At 41.3% G+C, this 19176-nt stretch overlaps 1 protein-coding gene across 1 annotated transcript in view; it reads right to left on the bottom strand.

Annotated features, from left to right (window-relative positions):
• Positions 1-19176, bottom strand: part of LAMTOR5 (late endosomal/lysosomal adaptor, MAPK and MTOR activator 5) — a 49117-nt gene that overhangs the window by 9610 nt on the left and 20331 nt on the right. The window contains exons 2-3 of the mRNA XM_069238332.1: positions 5268-5329; positions 3001-3118 (exon numbers count right to left, since the gene is read on the bottom strand). Coding sequence (XP_069094433.1) covers positions 3001-3118; positions 5268-5329 — 180 coding nt within the window. The remainder of the gene's footprint in view (positions 1-3000; positions 3119-5267; positions 5330-19176) is intronic.

Below are 19176 nucleotides of genomic sequence, written 5' to 3'. Positions count from 1 at the left end.
AAGCAACTGTATCAAATGATTGTCAAATAAAGAACACCACTGGTGGCTGCAAAATGGCCGCATAGTTTTCACAATGCAGAATCAGAACTACTGACAATCCGTAGGTTCCGAAGGCAATCTTTCTATCCATGGGGTGAGCCCATTGCAAAAAGTAATGACAACCGGATAGCAGTAAGACTTACATCGAAATTTATTAGGATATGAGGACACCACAAGAACTGTTTGTCCATCAGGCCGCTGCTACAACTGTCACCAAGTCAATCCAGCAGTCCCCTTCTAGAAATGGAACACAACAAGCGCAATTGCATAAATCCTAACAGCAGTAAAAACAAGTATGTAATACCTAACAACACTACATGGGGATGTTTTTCTCTTTGGTGTTCTGAGTGGCATCATAGATAACTTGAACTTCACTCTTGTTGTCTATTTGATGTCTCTCAGAACCCCTCAGAGAAAAGCATCCCCGTAATTCACTGCTACCCATTTATAATTTTATATATTGGATGCTGATGGCATACAGCTATAATGTAAAAAAAAAATTACAACAATTAATAACCACTATGTGGTCCAAAGTGTTTAGGAACTTTGGTAGTGCTCAAGGTTGGCAATTCGTAAAGCTGAATTTTCTCTTTATGAACTCAGTCAATTTTCAATTTGGAAAAAGATATAAATTGTAAAGGACACAAGAGTAAATCAGTGTTAGATGGGGGTGTATACCCACACCCTCACTGAAATAATGTCTCTAATCACAGTGGCTGAGCACATGCTTATTATTCAGATATTTCAAGTAGAGTATTAAATATGTGTTGAAGCATAATTTTAAGTAATGCTTTTAGTGACCAAGACGTCAGCAGAAGGTGGTGATTTATGTGTCATGTTTGACAGCCTAAAGCAGAAAACTGTACTGACACGCATTTTAAATGCGCTTATGTTTTCATATGTTGGAGGTCACAATTGTGCCTTTCTTATTAAACATGTTAATGAAATAAAATTGATGCTAAAGTATAATTTACACTCTGGATTAATTATGTGTTCTGAAACAAATTTAGTTTTCTAACGTTTAACGTGTGATTTAGGAGTTTAAAGTTATGTGAAATGATATAACAACTGCGCTTCTCTAATAATATTAATGAGTTATAAGTTTATATTTTAAATGATTATTATCTTCAATGATTAAATGTAATGAAATTGATTTCCTATGTTAGCTTCAATGGGGCCTGCAAAGCTCGTATTTTGTAGTCATGTGAAAGTGATAAATCATTGTTCTTTTTAACATGAGTTGTTTTCTAGGTTTTGGTCTCATGAGACACTTTGGAAGTAGGAATAGGTTCATTGTTCAATTGCACTAAGACTTTAAGTTTAGTGACCTTGGAGAGGAACATCCAGGCATGTGGACGCAAAAAAAAAGTTGCCACCAGTGTATGGAGTCACACGGAAGAAAGATGGTTCTCTGGGAATGTCTGAGAATTAAATGGACTGTAACAACTTCAATATCGCCGCTGCAGATGATTGGATTATTCCCTTTTTACATGAACTGACACCACAGATCTAGTGAATCAACATGATATATGTGCTGTTAGGGGCGGACTTAAAGTTTTAGTCAGATTCTTCTCTGCACCTTGCCTGAGGACATGACTGACTGAACTTTGCTGCTGATCTGGTTGCTTTGCTGATGAAGAATCCCTGAATGCTGTTCCTTCGAGTGGTATACCTTTCACAGCTGACTGCCATTTCCCTTGCCATGTCCCATTTTATAGAACAGAATCTATCATGCTGACATTCACTCATTTTTTCTAGCTAGTAATCTGTATACCGAGTGATAGTTTTCTCAAATTATTTTTGTCGCCTTTTGTATTTTGCATGCATGTGTTTGCCCCACACATCCATTTCCTAATTTGTTTAGTTGTAGGGACAACCTATTTTCAAATTTGCAGACTCTGCTTAATTGAACTTGACAAATGTTGATACAATCTGACCTGAGATATGTTTCTGTATCTCAGATGATTTATTTTATGATATGCATAATTCTTCTTGAATGTCTAATTGTGTTGCTGCTATTTGTTTTTACTTGTTTTGCTGCTTTGGGCAACCTATAATGCTTGTATACCTTTATAATGTGATTTTATGCACTGTCTTTATGACACAGACATTGTGGCCGTTAAATAAAGCTGTGACCTTTGTCCTGGGGTGGTGTTGAAGTAATTGTTTATGGTCCACCACACTTCTTTTTGGGTCTAAAGTCCTGTTGACATCTGTGAAGTGTTTAATTCCAGCGAAGAATGAAAGCGTACTGGCGTATGTAATAGCATCTAGTGTGACAATGGCATGACAAAACCTTTTAAGTGCTAAATTATGATTACAGGGCACTTCCTTCTTACTTACCTCTTAAGGGTCATCAGACCTGAAATAAATTATTGAACTTAGGTTACAGCATTGGGTGCTTCAAGGCTTTGGTATGAAGAACTGCTGCTTGAAGGACATGAAATAATCAGTGAATCTTGGACGACAAACGAAATAATGAAGCTTGCAAGACTTAAGCTTGCATGGCTTGCAGTAGGACGCAGGGGCTCACATTATACAAAGGAGCAGGCCACATTGGTTTTGCGGCTACTGAGCACTGTAAATACAGTGCTTCTACACTACTAAAAACATGCACAATCAAGGAACAGTAATGCAGTTTATTTATTAGAACAGTATACTAGGAATGCTGCTAGGAAGAGTCGCATGGCAGACAACATCCTAAAGAGCAGTGAGCCAGGGATCACACAAATATTGTGATAAAAAACAAACATACCAGGAACAGCCTAGCAGGAGCATGCCTTTGCAGTACAACGTATTAAAATGGTACCCTCATCCCCCACCCTTAGTAGAAAGAGCACACTAAAGTACTCAGGCAGCAGTTTAAAAGAAAACCGTAACACAGGTTGCACAATAGAGTTCACTGTTTACTTACAGAGTGAAGCAAACAGGTGAGAACAAAAACAAAAAAACTAAACTCACCCACTATCTGATTCGAGGCAAACCACTGGTACATCAGTAGGATCCGAGGTGAGTTGTGCTGCTTGCTGAGCAAGGACAGAGATTACACCAGCATGCTCATCCGAAAGGCTCCCTCGACCTAGGACAAAAAGCACATCTGTATGGGTATGCAATCACTAAATGGCAGTAAAGTGCATGTACAACAATAGAGGTTTCTCACACGTCACATCTATTATGTAATTGTTATTTGCCACATCAGTTTCCTACATTGTTAAACAAGAAATAATTAAATGTTTATCAAAATCTGTGAGAAAATGGTCGGGTGAATTTGCTATATGACTCTTGTTGTGTGGCGTGTAGTGTTTACACCAGTTTAGCCACAGCTCTAAAACCAAATGACTGAAAAACATTTTGTGTATGCTGTTTTTAGGCACATGGTTTGAGTGCATTCCCTTACTGGTCAAGAAGAAATAACCTGTCAGAAAGATAGATGTTTGTTTTTGATGTTAAGCTAATTATATAATTGTCCAAGTATCAAGTCTGTTCCATAAGGAGGACGTTCTTCACACTATGGCCTGCGGAGCTGCAAAGAAGAAAACTACATAGAATCTGAATGCTTTAGAATCAATTTTATAAGGTTGGTAATCTGATAAAATAATTTTAAAATAACTTATCTATAGAACGCATGACAAAGTAGCATCCGAAGTAAAACATTTTAATATGTCTCAAATCATATCTAGGGTACAGATAAATAAAATCATGGGTTATTAATGCCTGAATCCTACTAAAATTCCATTATTAAAACCTATACATCAGATCTCAGGTATGAGAGATTGAGATGAAGCTGTGGGCTTCAGGAGGGTTTTTGGAATGTGACCATTAAGCCTGTATAAATAGTTTCTTCTATTCTCAACCTGCGGACATACGTTTACGTAGTGCTGGTACCCTATACTGCCTCTTAAACTAGCTCAAAGCATTGTATGGACTTATACATGACCCAAACCCCCCCTCCAACCACCCTCCAGTTTAGGACACTCGTCCTAAATAGTTCCCCCTTTCACCCTAATTGGTGTTCACAGGATCCTGCTTCTCTCAAACTCATCACAATTCTGCAGTAATTAGTACCTGCATTTTCTGTGGAATTTGTCACCTACCCATTCTTCTCTCCTCACGCATTGGCACAATCAGTCTGTGTAGCATCGTTCGGGTTCAAGCCAGGTACAAAGTTCCACAGTAATGCGCACTAGCAGGTTTGCAAAATTTCTATAACAATCTGTCACATTACTGATAGATTGTTTGACTTCTTAAATACCAAAATAAACGTCATAGACACTGCAGATACCATTCTGAGAAGGATCTCTTTAGACTCTTTTGGAACCACTCCTGTATCAGTAAACTCAGATCCTGGTATTGGATGTTGGTGTTTGTACCTATTCTTCCAGTTCCAGCAGCTTAAGTATAAGTATCCACTGCTCCAGTCTGAGTGTCGGTCTGTGTTCTCATTCCTTGAACCTTGGGATGACGGAGTCTTTTCTAATTCCAAGCCAAGTCCACACAAGACACCAATGATGGCTTTTTCAAATACTAACCTGAAGTGGCAGGTACCTATAGCCAAGGGACTACACATCCAACAAAGATGCTGGACAATGAAGGCATAGTCAATCTGCTGGTCACCTCAAATCTTCCACCAGTGTCTTCCCCTTCCTATGGTGCCCAGTTCCTCAGGCAGGAGAGGAGATTTGGAAGACACCACCTGCCGAACATGTAATCGCAAAGTCTTTGAACAAAAAGTAGGGATGTCTCAAGTTCATATCATCGTTTTTGTGAAACCCCAGCTCAGTTGGAGGTGGTAGTGGAAGCTTCGTTAAAAGACAACTAAGTGTGCAGAGATGCCCACTGGTTCTAGAAATATAGAAAGAGCTCCCAGTAGGGTACCTTCAGATTTAAAACTGGCAAAACAAACTACAGTGCGGTAGGATTTACATCTCAGGCATGCCTTCCTGTCCAAAGGTGCCATATAGCAGTAAATGTTCATGCTTAATCTCGAGACTGCGATCAAGCATATGCTGATGATACCCTGGGACATCTCATCAGCACTTGCGTAAGGAAATCTGTTTCACAGGCCACAGTGTCAAGATGGTAGAAGGACAGGCATGCTTCCATCCATCGCCTCCTAGACGGCATTTCATTTGATCGCTAAGGTCTGATAGGAATTGCGTATAGTGTAGTGCCTTCTGCTAATGTTTGTTAAACATATTATGTGGTGTGGCAAGAGTATAGACACTTACAACCCAGATTCAGCCCTTGTGAGTCAGTACACAAGATCCCAACGATGGAGGGATTCTTCATCCTACAGAAAAAGACAAATGTCAGACATAAAAAAGCTATCCTTTCTTTCTGTTTTATCATACTTTCACAATAATATAGTGTTTGAATAACAGGATAAGTCAGCAAGGTGTTGCCAAAGCAAATGAACAGAATGCATGAAATAACCAATGCTATCTTCTACAGAGGAGTTCTTAGTGATCTCAGATCAATGAGAGTGAAGCTCAAACTGTCTATGTCTTCACTTGGAACTGAAAGGTGGGACACTCCATGTTATTGCCAGCTATCCATACACAGTTCTGTCTCATTATGCTCCCTTCTTCAAATACTCCTCCTCTTCCCAGCTGGTGAGTAATGGGGGGGGGGCCATGAACAACATGGATACAACTCTTTCGCCCCCCTCCCACTGTTCTACCTCAAAAACATAATATAAACCTATGTCTTATCACCCACAAGCACAGTCAGCTGCTTCTGGCATTTTTCCTCACCCAAATATTTTTAGAAATACCGGTCATCATACCATGCTCCTTTAGCACCCTTGCCTCCGCCAATGTGCATGGCCTTCAGTTGTGCACAGGAGGGCATGGTGCAGCCTGTGGCCTTGCACAGACACCCGATCCCAAAGGTTGCAGATAAAGAGTGAGAGAGAGAGAAAGAGAGAGAGACAAAGAGTGAGAGAGAGAAAGAGAGAGAGACAAAGAGAGAAAGAAAGAAAGAGAGAGAGAGAAAAACAGGGAAAGAGGGAGAGGGAGAGGGAGAGGGGGAGGGGGAGGGGGAGAGGTAGAGAGAGACAAAGAGAGAAAGAAAGAAAGAGAGAGAGAGAAAAACAGGGAAAGAGGGAGAGGGAGAGGGAGAGAGGGAGAGGGAGAGGGAGAGGGGGAGGGGGAGGGGGAGCGGGAGAGGGAGAGGGAGAGGGAGGAGTGTAGGGCCTGGCTGTGTGCTCCTTGCTCTGAACCTCTCTGCACAAGGAAATGGGGCTAAAAACAGCAGTCACATGCAAACCTCCTTGCTTACGACTGCAGTTCCATGGAAGGGATGCTTGCTTTTGGAGGCCTACTTGGATCCATGGTACTATACCGTGTTACTGTGAATCCTGTGGCAAAACACTTTTTTTTTCTGTTTAAAACACACAGGCCCTTTTTGGCATGGTGGATTGTTGAGCTATATTTAGTGTTGTCTGGTTAGCGAGCTAAAATGAGGTCTGCTTCTTAAAATAATCTGAAGGCGGTGAATAAATTGTAAATGAAAGTTATAGTTATGATTTTGGAATCTTTAAAGTCTGTGTAGTTTAAACTTGGTTTGTATAGGGAAAAGGGGTTTTCCTAGTTATCATGAAGCTTTAACCTTTGGCTTTTTCATTGAATGTCAATGTTTTTTTTATTTTTAATGAAAATGTGTTTCATTGGTAGAATCCAGTGTCACAAGTAGGGCACAGTATAGTACAGTGGTATAGAGTGGGATAAATTGGAGTAAAGTGGAGCAGGGTGAAGCGGAGTACACTGGAGTGGGGTAGTGTGGAGTGGAGTAAAGTGTCAAGCTGGAGTAAAGTGTCAGACTATAATGCTGTGGAGCAGAGTGACGTAGCATACAGTTGTGTAAAGTGTCGTAAATTGGAGTACCCTGTTATACAGAAGAATATACTGAGGTGTCGTACAGTACTGGAAAGTGATGTTGACTACAATAGAGTGGCATACAGTCTAGTTGTTATTTGTGGAGCGGTGTACAGTACAGTTTTGCAGAGTGTGGTAGAGTGGATTGGCATACAGTGTTATAAAGTACAATGGCACTGAGTGGCGTACAGTGAGTAGAGTGGAGTACCGTGCCAGAGTAGAGTGGAGTAAAGTGGGGTGCAGTGGTATATAAAGAGTAGCGTTCAGTGTCGTATAGTGGACTACAATTTTGGAGAGTAGAGTTTTGTACAGCGGCATACAGTACAGTGTTCGTGGAGTGAAGGGGTATAGAAAGGAGTGAAGTGAAGGACAGTAGCATACAATGTAGTAGATTGTTGGAGAGTGGAGCTGTATAGAGTACATTAGTGTGTGAAACAGTGGAGCTGCATAGAGTGGATTATTGTATAGTAGCATACAGTGAGGTAAAGTCTTGTACAGTGGAGTAGATTAAAGTTGAGTGGTGTAACGTAGTGTGGAGTAATGCACAACACATTGTCTTGGTGTGTGGTAGAGCAGAGTGGAATAAAGTGTACTGGCATAACATAGGTAAATTGGAGTGGGGTCTTGTACAGTAGAGTGACGTGGGGTTCACACAAAAAAGTGTTGTGTAGTGGAACAGAGTGCTGTACATTGGAGTGAACAGGCAGGTAGAGAAGTACAGAGTTAGATAGTGGAGTGTACGGGGATAGAGTGGAGTAGAATGTTGTAGAGTGCCAAAAATGAATTTTTTATACAGTGGAGAGTGTCTTACAATGAAGTGGTGCAGGATGGAGTGGCGTACACTGCCATGGAGTACAGTGGATTACAGTAAAGTACAGTAACATACAGTAAAATAGCATACAGTGGAATGTAGAGGAGTGGCATAGCGCAGAGTGGTGAGATGCACAGTGGAGTGGCGTAGAGTGGAGTAGGGTACAGTGGATTAGCATAGAGTGGGGTGGCATACACTGAAGTGGCGTAGCGTAAAGTCGAGGAAACTGTTATAAACTGGAGTTGCATCCCATCTTGTAGAGTGGAGTGCTGTGTCATACACTGTTGGAAGCGGTCATAGAGTGTGGTACAATAGTGTGAACTGGCATAGAGTTGGGTGCAAATTTGGGCAATGGAGTGTATGGAGATAGCGGAGTAGCGTCACGTAAAGTGGCATAGAGTGTAGTAGAGTTTTGTAGAGTAGTTATATAGAGTGGAGGAGAGTACACTGGAGTGGAGTAGTGTACAGTGGAGTGGCATAAAGTGGGATAGTGTAGGGTGGAGTATGATAGACTGGAGTGGAGTAAAGTATAATAGCATATAGTGTAGTAGCGGACAGTGGCGTGGCACACAGTGAAGTGGTGAAGACTGTGGTGTATTGTGGGGTGGGGGTAAAGTGTAATACCATACAGTAAGCATGCAGTGCAGTGGTATACACTGAAGCGGTGTAGATTGGAGTGGTATACACTGGAAGTGGGGGTACAGCATAATGGCATACAGTAGAGTGGCATACACTGGAGTGGCGTCCAATGGAATAGCTTACAACACAGTGGGGTAGAGTGGAGTAGCATACACTGGAGTGATGTAGAGGGAAGTAGCATACAGTGGAGTGGCATACAGTGAAGCAGCATAGAGTTGAGTGGCATACAGTGAAATAGTGTACAGAGAGGAATAGCATATACTGGAGAAACGTATAGTGGAGTGGCATTCACTGAAGAGCACAGTGGAGTTGTTTACAGTGTAATAGCGCAGAGTTAAATGGCATAGAATGGAGTTGTGTACAGTGTGACACCGTAGAGTGGAGTGACATAGGACAGAGTGTTGTCCAGTGAAATGGCCTGAGTGTCACAGTTTATAGAAGAGTAGTGTACTGTGGAGTGGTGTGTAATGGTGTGGGATAGAATGTAATAGCATACAGTGGAGTGGTGTACACTGGAGTGGGGTCCAATCGAATAGTGTAGAAAGAAGTGGCGTAGAGGGGAGTGCCATACACTGGAGTGGGCTACAGTGGAGTAGCTTACAGTGGAGTGTTTTAGTGGGAATGTAGCATAAAGTGGAATAGAGTGGAGTGGTGTACTTTAAAATGGGGTAGAGTGAAACACTGAATATTGGAGTAGGGCATAGTGGAGTGGCAGACTGAAGTGACATAGTGTCGAGGGACCTACAGTGTAAGAGTGTAGAGTGTTGTGGCGCACAGTGATGTTGCAAATAGTATAATTGCATAGAGTGGGATGGCGCAGAGTGGAGTCTTGCACAGTTTAAAGGAATAGAGTAGAGTGGTTACAGTGGTGTGGCATTCGCATGTAATTGAAGTTTAGCAGCAATGTAAATTATGGTGGCAGAGTAACACAAAACAGCTAATTGCGCTGCCATGTGTTTCTCCAGATTTACCAATCAATGCAGAGCCACGCATGGATGGTGGCTTTGTGTTCTTTTGTAAATCTGACTTAAGTATTGCATTCCCCATGAATGACATAAGGGTACAGCAATCCAATAATACAGCTAGGCATTAAATATTTTTTTTTGGGTCATAGTTTATTGTGATATGAAGATACCGGTTTACCATGGTACATGGCGATGACAATCCAGTATATAATTGGATAATTGGGTAATGGCTGTTTTGAGAGAATGAAAAGGCAGCCACATTGTTTTTACTACCCTTTGGCTGTGTTCAAACTTAGAGCCTTAGATATAGGTAACTAGTAGGTCCCTACCTATTACCACTTTAGCAAGGTGGTAATAGGCAGGGAAATGTATATGTTTTATATATTTTCAAATAAGTGTATGGCCATCTACTGCGGTAGTTTCACACAATTTTGTGAAATTCTGCTAAAGTACTGCAGTGACAGATATCACTACATTTAAATGCCTTATAACTTAAAAACATACTTACCCTATTTAACTGCAGAACCCAAAAAGCATAATCTCTGCAAGATAATGTATAATCCTGCCAATCCTTTCAGCCATTTTCCCACTACGCTAAATACAATCATTTACGGAAAATGCATTAGTGTAAAAATGCGTTTTGGGATCCCGTCCCTCCCTTTTGTCTCTGCACCCCCTTAATAATTCACCATAAAAATGTACATTATCTAAAATGTTATATGTCTAAGAAGTTTTATAGTGATTCATCAAACAGGTAGAAAGTTATTAGGGAGCTAATATCCGAGGAATTCATATCTCTGGGAATAGTAACTATAACCACACAGCGGCAATCAGATTCACTGTGATTTCCTTCTTTCCATCTAATGTGCTTGTTATATATTTCCTTATGGTTTAAATATCCATGTGATCAAAAAGTGTCTCTTATTTGTACGTGTAGTAATTCTGACACTTTACATAAGCAGTCTAGTATATTTTTTGGACTCCCTTGCTACTTTTAGCACAATTGTGCTACAAAAAAAGCCCAAAGTGAATGAGAGCCAGTCATTGCTGTTATAAAAATTAAGATGATAAATTCCTAATGGCCAATTATCAGGTCTTCCAAATAGCAGTTAGGCTCACTGCTAGGTCAATGTTTCATTTTGTTGCATATGGATGCATAAGAAAGATGTTTTTTGTTCGGCTTGTTTGGACAGTCAGAGAGTATGCGAAGAAAACGTATGTAGATTAAGATGTATTTCTATTCGTTGTGTATTTGTTTACAGGTTTCCATCAGCACGCAACCATAAATGGGTCTTTCATTTCATATAGTAAATCTGAAATTTTGCACATGCAGTCTACTTTTGTTTTACTTCCATGCTACTTTTAGTAGTATTGTGCTACAAGATATCACTAAGTTGTCAGGCTTTAAAACTTCATAACCACTTCATAACACCTCTTGCAATAGAAAACAGAATCATCTATGTTGTCTAAAGTACATTGCTGTGAAATTTCATTAAAATCCATTCAGATGTTTTTCTGCTACATGAAATACAAAAGTCTCCATAAATTAATTGGATTTCAAGTGTGTTTTGAGACACCCCTTTTTGCTTTTCACCCCTTGACCAAATGCCGAGAAACCTTCAATCCTGTAACAATTTAATGGGTGCAACCGGTTTGTAAATTTTCACAGAGATTAGTCAAATAGGTGCACAATTATAAAGGGACAAAAATCCAAGAAACCCCTATCTCTGATAAATCTAACTATAACTACAGAGTGGCTACCGCCACTCAGTAAAATACATTTATCTCTATATACCAATTTATACAGTAAAAAACCAAAGACTACCTGGACGTTATAATTAGGTTCAGATTTTACATGCACAAAACGATGGAAATTCAACACTTATACATATCCCAAGAAACTGTAACTCTTGCCCTAAGGTAAGTACAACACATGCCCAGCCATCGCACAGTTTACTTATCAATAATTTTATTGCAAATGCTGCGCTGATATTATTAATGATGTCATAGAAGATGTCATGACTGATGTAATATGTGCATGGCGAGGGCACGTGTTATAGCTACCTTAGTAATGAGTTACAGTTTCTCGAAATAAGTATAACTATAACTGTTTCTATGGTTTTGAGCATGTAAAATCTGAACCTAACTATAACGACACTTTACCCTTTGTTTTGTTTTTTTAGTTCTCGGTTACTTTACAATATTAAATCTCAACAAAAGCCTCTATGTCAAAGTATTTTGTTCATAACAGCATACCTACATAAAACTTAAGTCATGTTTCCCCTCCCACTGTGCAGCTCTAACTGCCCATAAACAACACTCTCATTCCAACTTGGAATGTGGAGTGCGAGACCTTAAAGACATAACACATCTTTCCCCTTTATAAAATCACAAAATTATATGAAGAACAAAAAAGGAGTGCTAGCGCGCCCGGTCCTTAGTAAGTAAACTTACAAGGGGACGCGTATAGGTCAATGAACCCTTTGAATCGCATGGTGTATCCTAGTCATGCAGTGACTACTGAACCAATAACCAACATCAATAAAAAGGATAAACACTTTATGGAACCACAATAGAAACCATATTAATCAGAAATAACCACTACTCAGGAAAAGGGTTAACAAGTTTTATTCCCTATTGCTTACAATTCTAGTTCAATCTTTATTGAAATCAATTCATTATTAATTCATCAGTTAATAGCCATTATCTCTTGAAGAAAATATATGCGACAAAGCAACGCCATAAGACATGAATATCAGCATTGATAATGCAACTCAGCAATTAAGTTTGTCAGTCATTTGTCACCGTCAACGTCACCCCTAACAACCGACCTAATCAAGATAAGCATTAGCATGTGGGTCTTCATGCCAAAACAATTTAGAGAAAACATTAATTTGAAAAAATCTACCTAAGTGTGAATCTCTATAAAACAGCACATTTGGTACCTAGAAGAAAAGGCACAAAATTGTAAGTCACATTTCATAACTACCTATCCAAGCTGGATCAGCAACAAGTCAGTCTTCGTCTTCAGGTCATCAATAGTCAGCTACAAATCAGGCTAATAGAGTATGAGCCCAATATCAGCACCTCGGACCGCGTCTCCTGACGCCATCAACTTTCTCCTCGCAGTTCTGATTTCTCACCCCTTGTCGTGACTTTTTATTAGGGTTTCCCAGTCCATCCCACTATTTGCTAATTGGTCAATCGGTCGCAAGATATGACTCTAACCTATAGTTTTTATTTACCAAATCATATTCTTATATTTCACAAAAAGCTGATTGGTTCTTCTTGCGATGAGGACATCATCCGGCTCTTCAGGTATCAAAATTGTTGCAGATGGTTCTCTAGTCAGTGCCTCCCTTGTTCAAGTCCTGGGAAAGTACATTTAGCCTACACTACACATAATTGTTTAAAATTGTCTTCACCAGCTCCTGTCCCTCAGTACATTGCAGAACATTCTAGCTAAGCGACTTGAACTCTGAGCGGTTCTCTGTCTCCAGTTACCATTTCTTTGCAAGGCGTTCAAATTCTCCATGTTCAGAGCGAGCAACGCCCAGTGAAACTAGGCCTCTGGTACGGCTAACTTAAAATTATTGAATTAATACAATACATAGGTTACACATCTCATTTTAACATATTAGTACATTTTTCTCATATATTTTTCATTATTTCGCATATTTAGTCACATTAGTACATGTGGTGATCACTCCCAGAGGGCACATTTCTAAACATGCACATTATTTCTATTATTAATTTCTTTACACATTTTTCTCATTAGTATACACACATATAAGTCATTAATAATTTCTTAATTAACATATCTGCTCCATCAGGAGATAAAACTAAAAACAAAATATAACATGCAAGGAACTACACTAGAAATAGAAAAGAAAAGGCATAGCAAAATAAACTTAACAAAAGATTTAATTAAACAGTATAGTCAGAGATCCAAACAGGTTTCTTTCTGATCCTTTTTTCTTCATTCAATGACTCTTCACAATTCTCCAACCCAGAGTTCTCAATTTCCTTAGTGGAATCTTGTGATAATTCCCTTTGCTCAATGTGGACTTCGAAATCGTTCTTTATTCCCTCTTCTCCACCACAGGAATCTGTGTCACATCCAAAATCATCCTCAACATTGGAAAGAGTTTTAGAATATACATATTTTTCTCTCATTAGAACAGCAATATGTTTAAGGTTCCATACCTTCCCATCACTTAACCCCACAGCATTTTTTAAAACAGCCATGACTTCAAAAAGCCCTGAAAATTGACTCTCTACTTTTTTTTACCCTCTGTGTCATCTTAACCTGAACAGACATTCCTACCTTAATATTAGTTCCGCTAGCTGTACCTCTTCTACAGTCATAATTGGATTTATAAATGTTATGAGTGTTTTTTATTCTCTGTCTCACAGTATCATCCATGATGCCAGCAGGATTTCCAACCAACCATGAGGGATTCCTTTTTGTCCTAGCTACCCTCCATCTCATAACTTCAAAAGGGGCGCACCCTGTCATTTCATTAATAGTGGTACGATACATCTAGACAGTCTTATGTATTTGCAACTCCCACTTGTCATTTTCAACACCTGCAGACTGAATGGCTCCTTTGAGCACTATGTTGAAACTCTCAATTATGCCATTCCCACTTGGGTTATAAAGGGATGTAGTGCAATGTTTTATACCTACTCTTTTAAAATACTTTTTAGCTTTTACTGATAGAAACTGTACACCATTATCTGTGATTAATGGAGAAGGGATACCTTATTCTGTAAAAATTATGTCTAAAAAATGTAGAACTGCTTCTGTGTCAACTTTGTCAACTATCCTAATGGAAGGCCACCTTGAAAAACCCTCCACTGCAGCAGTGGCATATTTTTCCTTGAAGCCTACCGGACCCTTTATATCCACTGCAATGGTTCCCCCGGGATTCCTGGGAATACAAGATGCCCCCCCCCTTAGGAGGCCTGGAAATTTTCAAAAATGTGTCAGCATTAGCACAATTAACAGGATTCATGACCATGTGTTCCACAAACATATCTAGGCCTGGCCACCAAAAACCATTTCTGACAGCCTGTTTGGTTTTCACAATCCCTCCATGTCCTTCATGGCATTGCAGGGTAATAGACTTTCTTAACTTGGCTGAAGGAACCGCCTCATCACCTCTCCATAAAATACCATTCGCCTGGGATAATTATTTTCTGACTTCCCAGAAACACCTCAACTCGGACCTTAACAAGCCTTTGGCTGGCCATCCATCAATGATGTATCTCAAAACATTCTGTATCACAATATCCTTAATATATTCTTCCCAGCTGTCTCGTTATCCTTACCAGGCACATAGAATATTCTGTATATGAAATCTTGCAGTCTCGTGGACATCCTTGCAATACGTGCAGATGCTTTAATCATGCCATTAGTAGTGAGCAACCTAACTAATGGTTCATGATAGCTTCTCAACTCACACAGCTTACCCCACACAAAAGCTCTAAGCTCTCTAGGGCCCACATGCAAGCCAAAGTCTCTCTTTTGATAACAGAATACTTTTTCTCTGCTGCTGTGAGAGCCCTAGATGCCTCTGCCTATGCATCTAGTGTTCTCACCATGACAGAGGAAAAATATTCTGTCTCCTCACGGTGAGAGCCCTAGATGGGTAGGCAATTATACACTCAACTTCTCCCTCTAATTTCTAGGACAAAACCGCACCCAACCCTTTAGAGCTGGCATCAGTTGTGATGAAGCTGGTGAAATGTGTATCAAAGCCAGATAATTCTGTAACTTGACATCTTCAAATTCTCCTTTACACTCTTTATTTAAGTTAAATTTATTTTTGTTCTTGAGTAGCTGCCTTATTTGAAACATTCTACAAGAAAGGTTTCTGGTATACTTGGCATAGAATTCTGTGAGCCCAAGAAAGGACCTCATATCATCCTTACAAGTGGGTGCTGGAGCCAATTGTATCGCTTCCACCAGTTCTGGCGTGGGCTTCACGCCATCCATACTTAAAATATGCCCTAAATACGTCTTGGATTGTACTGCAAATTTGCAGACGGAAAACTTTACAGTTAAACCCTTTGTGTCCAAAATTCCTAATATGTATTCTAGCAATTGATCAATGTTCAGCTTTTGCTTTCCCAATGATCAAGATGTTGTCTTGAAAACAACAGACGTTGGGTAGCTTGCCCAATAATGACTGCATAAGTCTTTGGAAAATGGAGGCAGCTAACACCAATCCAAAAGGCATTGTATTACATTGGTAGCAGCCTACAGGAGTGATAAATAGAGTGTAACTCTTACAACTCTCCCATAAAACAATCTGGTGACAGGCTACTGAAAGGTCTACTCTGGAAAATCGTTTGCTCCTTTCCAACTTGTCTGAGATGTGAGGCAACAGAAATTGGTCTATTAAATCAATACATAAACAGATATTCCCACAGGTCTGTCTGGCAATTATGACAGAGGAAATCAATTTTTTCAATTGTATCTTCAGCCACTAACTTATCTAATTCCATTTCTACTTCTTTCCTGACCATCATGGAATATTTCTTGCCTTTAGGGCATGCATCTTTTTTTTAACACAATGTTGTGTTCAAAATTGGTTAGTTTCCCAATCTTGTCACTGAAAAGCCTATGACATTTTTTAAGCATCACATTGCCCGTACACTCGCTATCACTAATTACCATTACTGGTTCAGGGCTATTAGGGTCTAGTATAATTCCGAGGATGCCTTGGTCGAACCACCCCAGAACAGAAGGCCTTTTTCTGGCTGCATATAACTTGCACACACTCTCTCTGTTTTCTAATATAAATACTAGCTTTCAGAAACCTAACATTTCAATTCTCTCTCTTGAATATTCTTTAGGAGAAATATCTGGACAATCCAGCACACTGCCAAGTTTCTCAGCAAATTTAGCTTTCCAAACATTCTCATTTAAAATATAATATGGGGATCCTGAATCAGTGTAAATTTGTATATCCGCTCCTCCTACGATCATTACACATAAAGGTTTCTTCTTAACCATAGCATTGTCCATATTCAAAATTTTATTTTCACTATCCTGAATATTTAAAACAAGTCCGTCATCTTCCTCTGTGTCAAAAGTGCAAGTAACATCATTACTAGTGTCATCCACATACTTAACTTTTTATTTCTTTCATCTCCTGCATACTTTAGAGAAATGACCAACTATGCCACAAATCAAACACTTTTGTTTTAGTACTGGTCACAACTTGCTATTGGGTAAATGTAATTTACTTTCACACCAAAACACTTCAAAATTTCTTTGAATCCTTCTTTTAGCTTCTCCCTAAGTTTTTCTTGTTATTTGTTATGGTGAGAAAGTATCCTCTTTCTAGCCTTGTTATCCCCACTGGTGGCCTGTTTGTGAGTATATGTCAGGGTGTTTTCACTGTCTCACTGGGATCCTGCTAGCCAGGGCCCGGTGCTCATAGTGAAAACCCTATGTTGTCAGTATGTTTGGGGTGTGTCACTGGGACCCTGCTAGCCAGGACCCCAGTGCTCATAAGTTTGTGACCTATATGTATGTGTTCCCTGTGTGATGACTAACTGTCTCACTGAGGTTCTGATAACCAGAACCTCAGTGGTTATGCTCGCTCTGCTTTCCAAATTGTCACTAACAGGCTAGTGACCAATTTCACCAATTCACATTGGCATACTGGAACACCCTTATAATTCCCTAGTATATGGTACTGAGGTACCCAGGGTATTGGGGTTCCAGGAGATCCCTATGGGCTGCAGCATTTCTTTTGCCACCCATAGGGAGCTCTGACTATTCTTACACAGGCCTGCCACTGCAGCCTGAGTGAAATAACATCCACGTTATTTCACAGCCATTTACCACTACACTTAAGTAACTTATAAGTCACCTATATGTCTAACCTTCACCTGGTGAAGGTTGGGTGCAAAATTACTTCGTGTGTGGGCACCCTGGCACTAGCCAGGGTGCCCCAACATTGTTCAGGGCAAATTCCCCGGACTTTTTGAGTGCGGGCACACCATTTCACGCGTGCACTATACATAGGTCACTACCTATGTATAGCGTCACAATGGTAACTCCGAACATGGCCATGTAACATGTCTAAGATCATGGAATTGTCAACCCAATGCCATTCTGGCATTGGGGAGACAATTCTATGATCCCCCGGGTCTCTAGCACAGAACCCGGGTACTGCCAAACTGCCTTTTAAGGGTTTGCACTGTATCTGCTGCCATCCCCTCAGACAGGTTTCTGCCCCCCTGGGGTCCAGGCAGCCCTGGCCCAGGAAGGCAGAACAAAGGATTTCCTCTGAGAGAAGTTGTGACACCCTCTCCCTTTGGAAATAGGTGTGAAGGCAGGGGAGGAGTAGCCTCCCCCAGCCTCTAGAAATGCTTTGATGAGCATAGATGCTGCCCATCTCTGCATAAGCCAGTCTACACCGGTTTAGGGATCCCCCAGCCCTGCTCTGGCACGAAACTGGACAAAGGAAAGGGGAGTGACCACTCCCCTGACCTGCACCTCCCAGGGGAGGTGCCCAGAGGTCCTCCAGTGTGCCCCAGACCTCTGCCATCTTGGAAACAGAGGCGATGCTGGCACACTGGACTGCTTTGAGTGGCCAGTGCCAGCAGGTGACGTCAGAGACTCCTTCTGATAGGCTCTTACCTCTCTTAGTAGCCAATCCTCCTTCCTAGGTAGCCAAACCTCCTTTTCTGGCTATTTACGGTCTCTGCTTTGGGGAATTCTTCAGATACCGAATGCGAGAGCTCACCAGAGTTCCTCTGCATCTCTCTCTCCACCTTCTGCCAAAGGATCGACCGCTGAATGCTCAGGACGCCTGCAAAACCGCAAAAAGTAGCAAAGACGACTACTGCAACCTTGTATCGCTTCATCCTGCCGGCATTCTCGCCTTTTTCCTGGTGGTGCATGCTCTGGGGGTAGCCTGCCTCCTTCTTGCACCAGGAGCTCTGAAGAAATCTCCCGTGGGTCGACGGAATCTTCCCCCTGCAACCGCAGGCAACAAAAGACTGCATCACCAGTCCTCTGGGTCCCCTCTCACCACGACGAGCGTGGTCCCTGGAACTCAGCAACTCTGTCCAAGTGACTCCCACAGTCCAGTGACTCTTCAGTCCAAGGTTGGTGGAGGTAAGTCCTTGCCTCCCCACGCTAGACTACATTGCTGGGTACCGCATGATTTGCAGCTGCTCCGGCTCCTGTGCACTCTTCCAGGATTTCCTTCGTGCACAGCCAAGCCTGGGTCATGGACACTCTATCCTGCAGTGCACAACCTTCTGAGTTGTCCTCCGGCGTCGTGGGACTCCCTTTTCTGACTTCGGGTGGACTCCGGTTCACTCCTCTTCTAAATGCCTGATCCGGGACTTCTGCGGGTGCTGCCTGCTTCTGTGAGTGCTCCCTGACTTGCTGGGTGCCCCGGCCTCTGTCTCCTCATCCAAGTGGTGACATCCTGGTCCCTCCTGGGCCATAGCAGCATCGAAAAACCCTAACTGCGACCCTTGCAGCTAGCAAGGCTTGTTTGCGGTCTTTCTGCGTGGGAACACCTCTGCAAGCTTCTTCTCGACGTGGGACATCCATCCTCCAAAGGGGAAGTTCCTAGTCCTCTTCGTTCTTGCAAAACACCAAGCTTCTGCCATCCGGTGGCAGCTTCCTTGCACCCACAGCTGGCATTTCCTGGGCTCCTGCCCACTCTCGACACTGTCGCTATGCTTGGGCTTGGTCCCCTTGTCTCACAAGTACTCAGGTCCGGAAATCCACTGTTGTTGCATTGCTGGTGTTGGTTTTCCTTGCGGAATCCACCTATCACGACTTCTGTGCTCTCTGGGGGTTGTAGGT

The sequence above is a fragment of the Pleurodeles waltl genome, chromosome 6 (assembly GCF_031143425.1).
Source record: "Pleurodeles waltl isolate 20211129_DDA chromosome 6, aPleWal1.hap1.20221129, whole genome shotgun sequence".
NCBI lineage: Eukaryota > Metazoa > Chordata > Amphibia > Caudata > Salamandridae > Pleurodeles > Pleurodeles waltl.
Note: the sequence above shows the minus strand (reverse complement) of the source record. Positions and strands in the feature narration are given on the sequence as shown.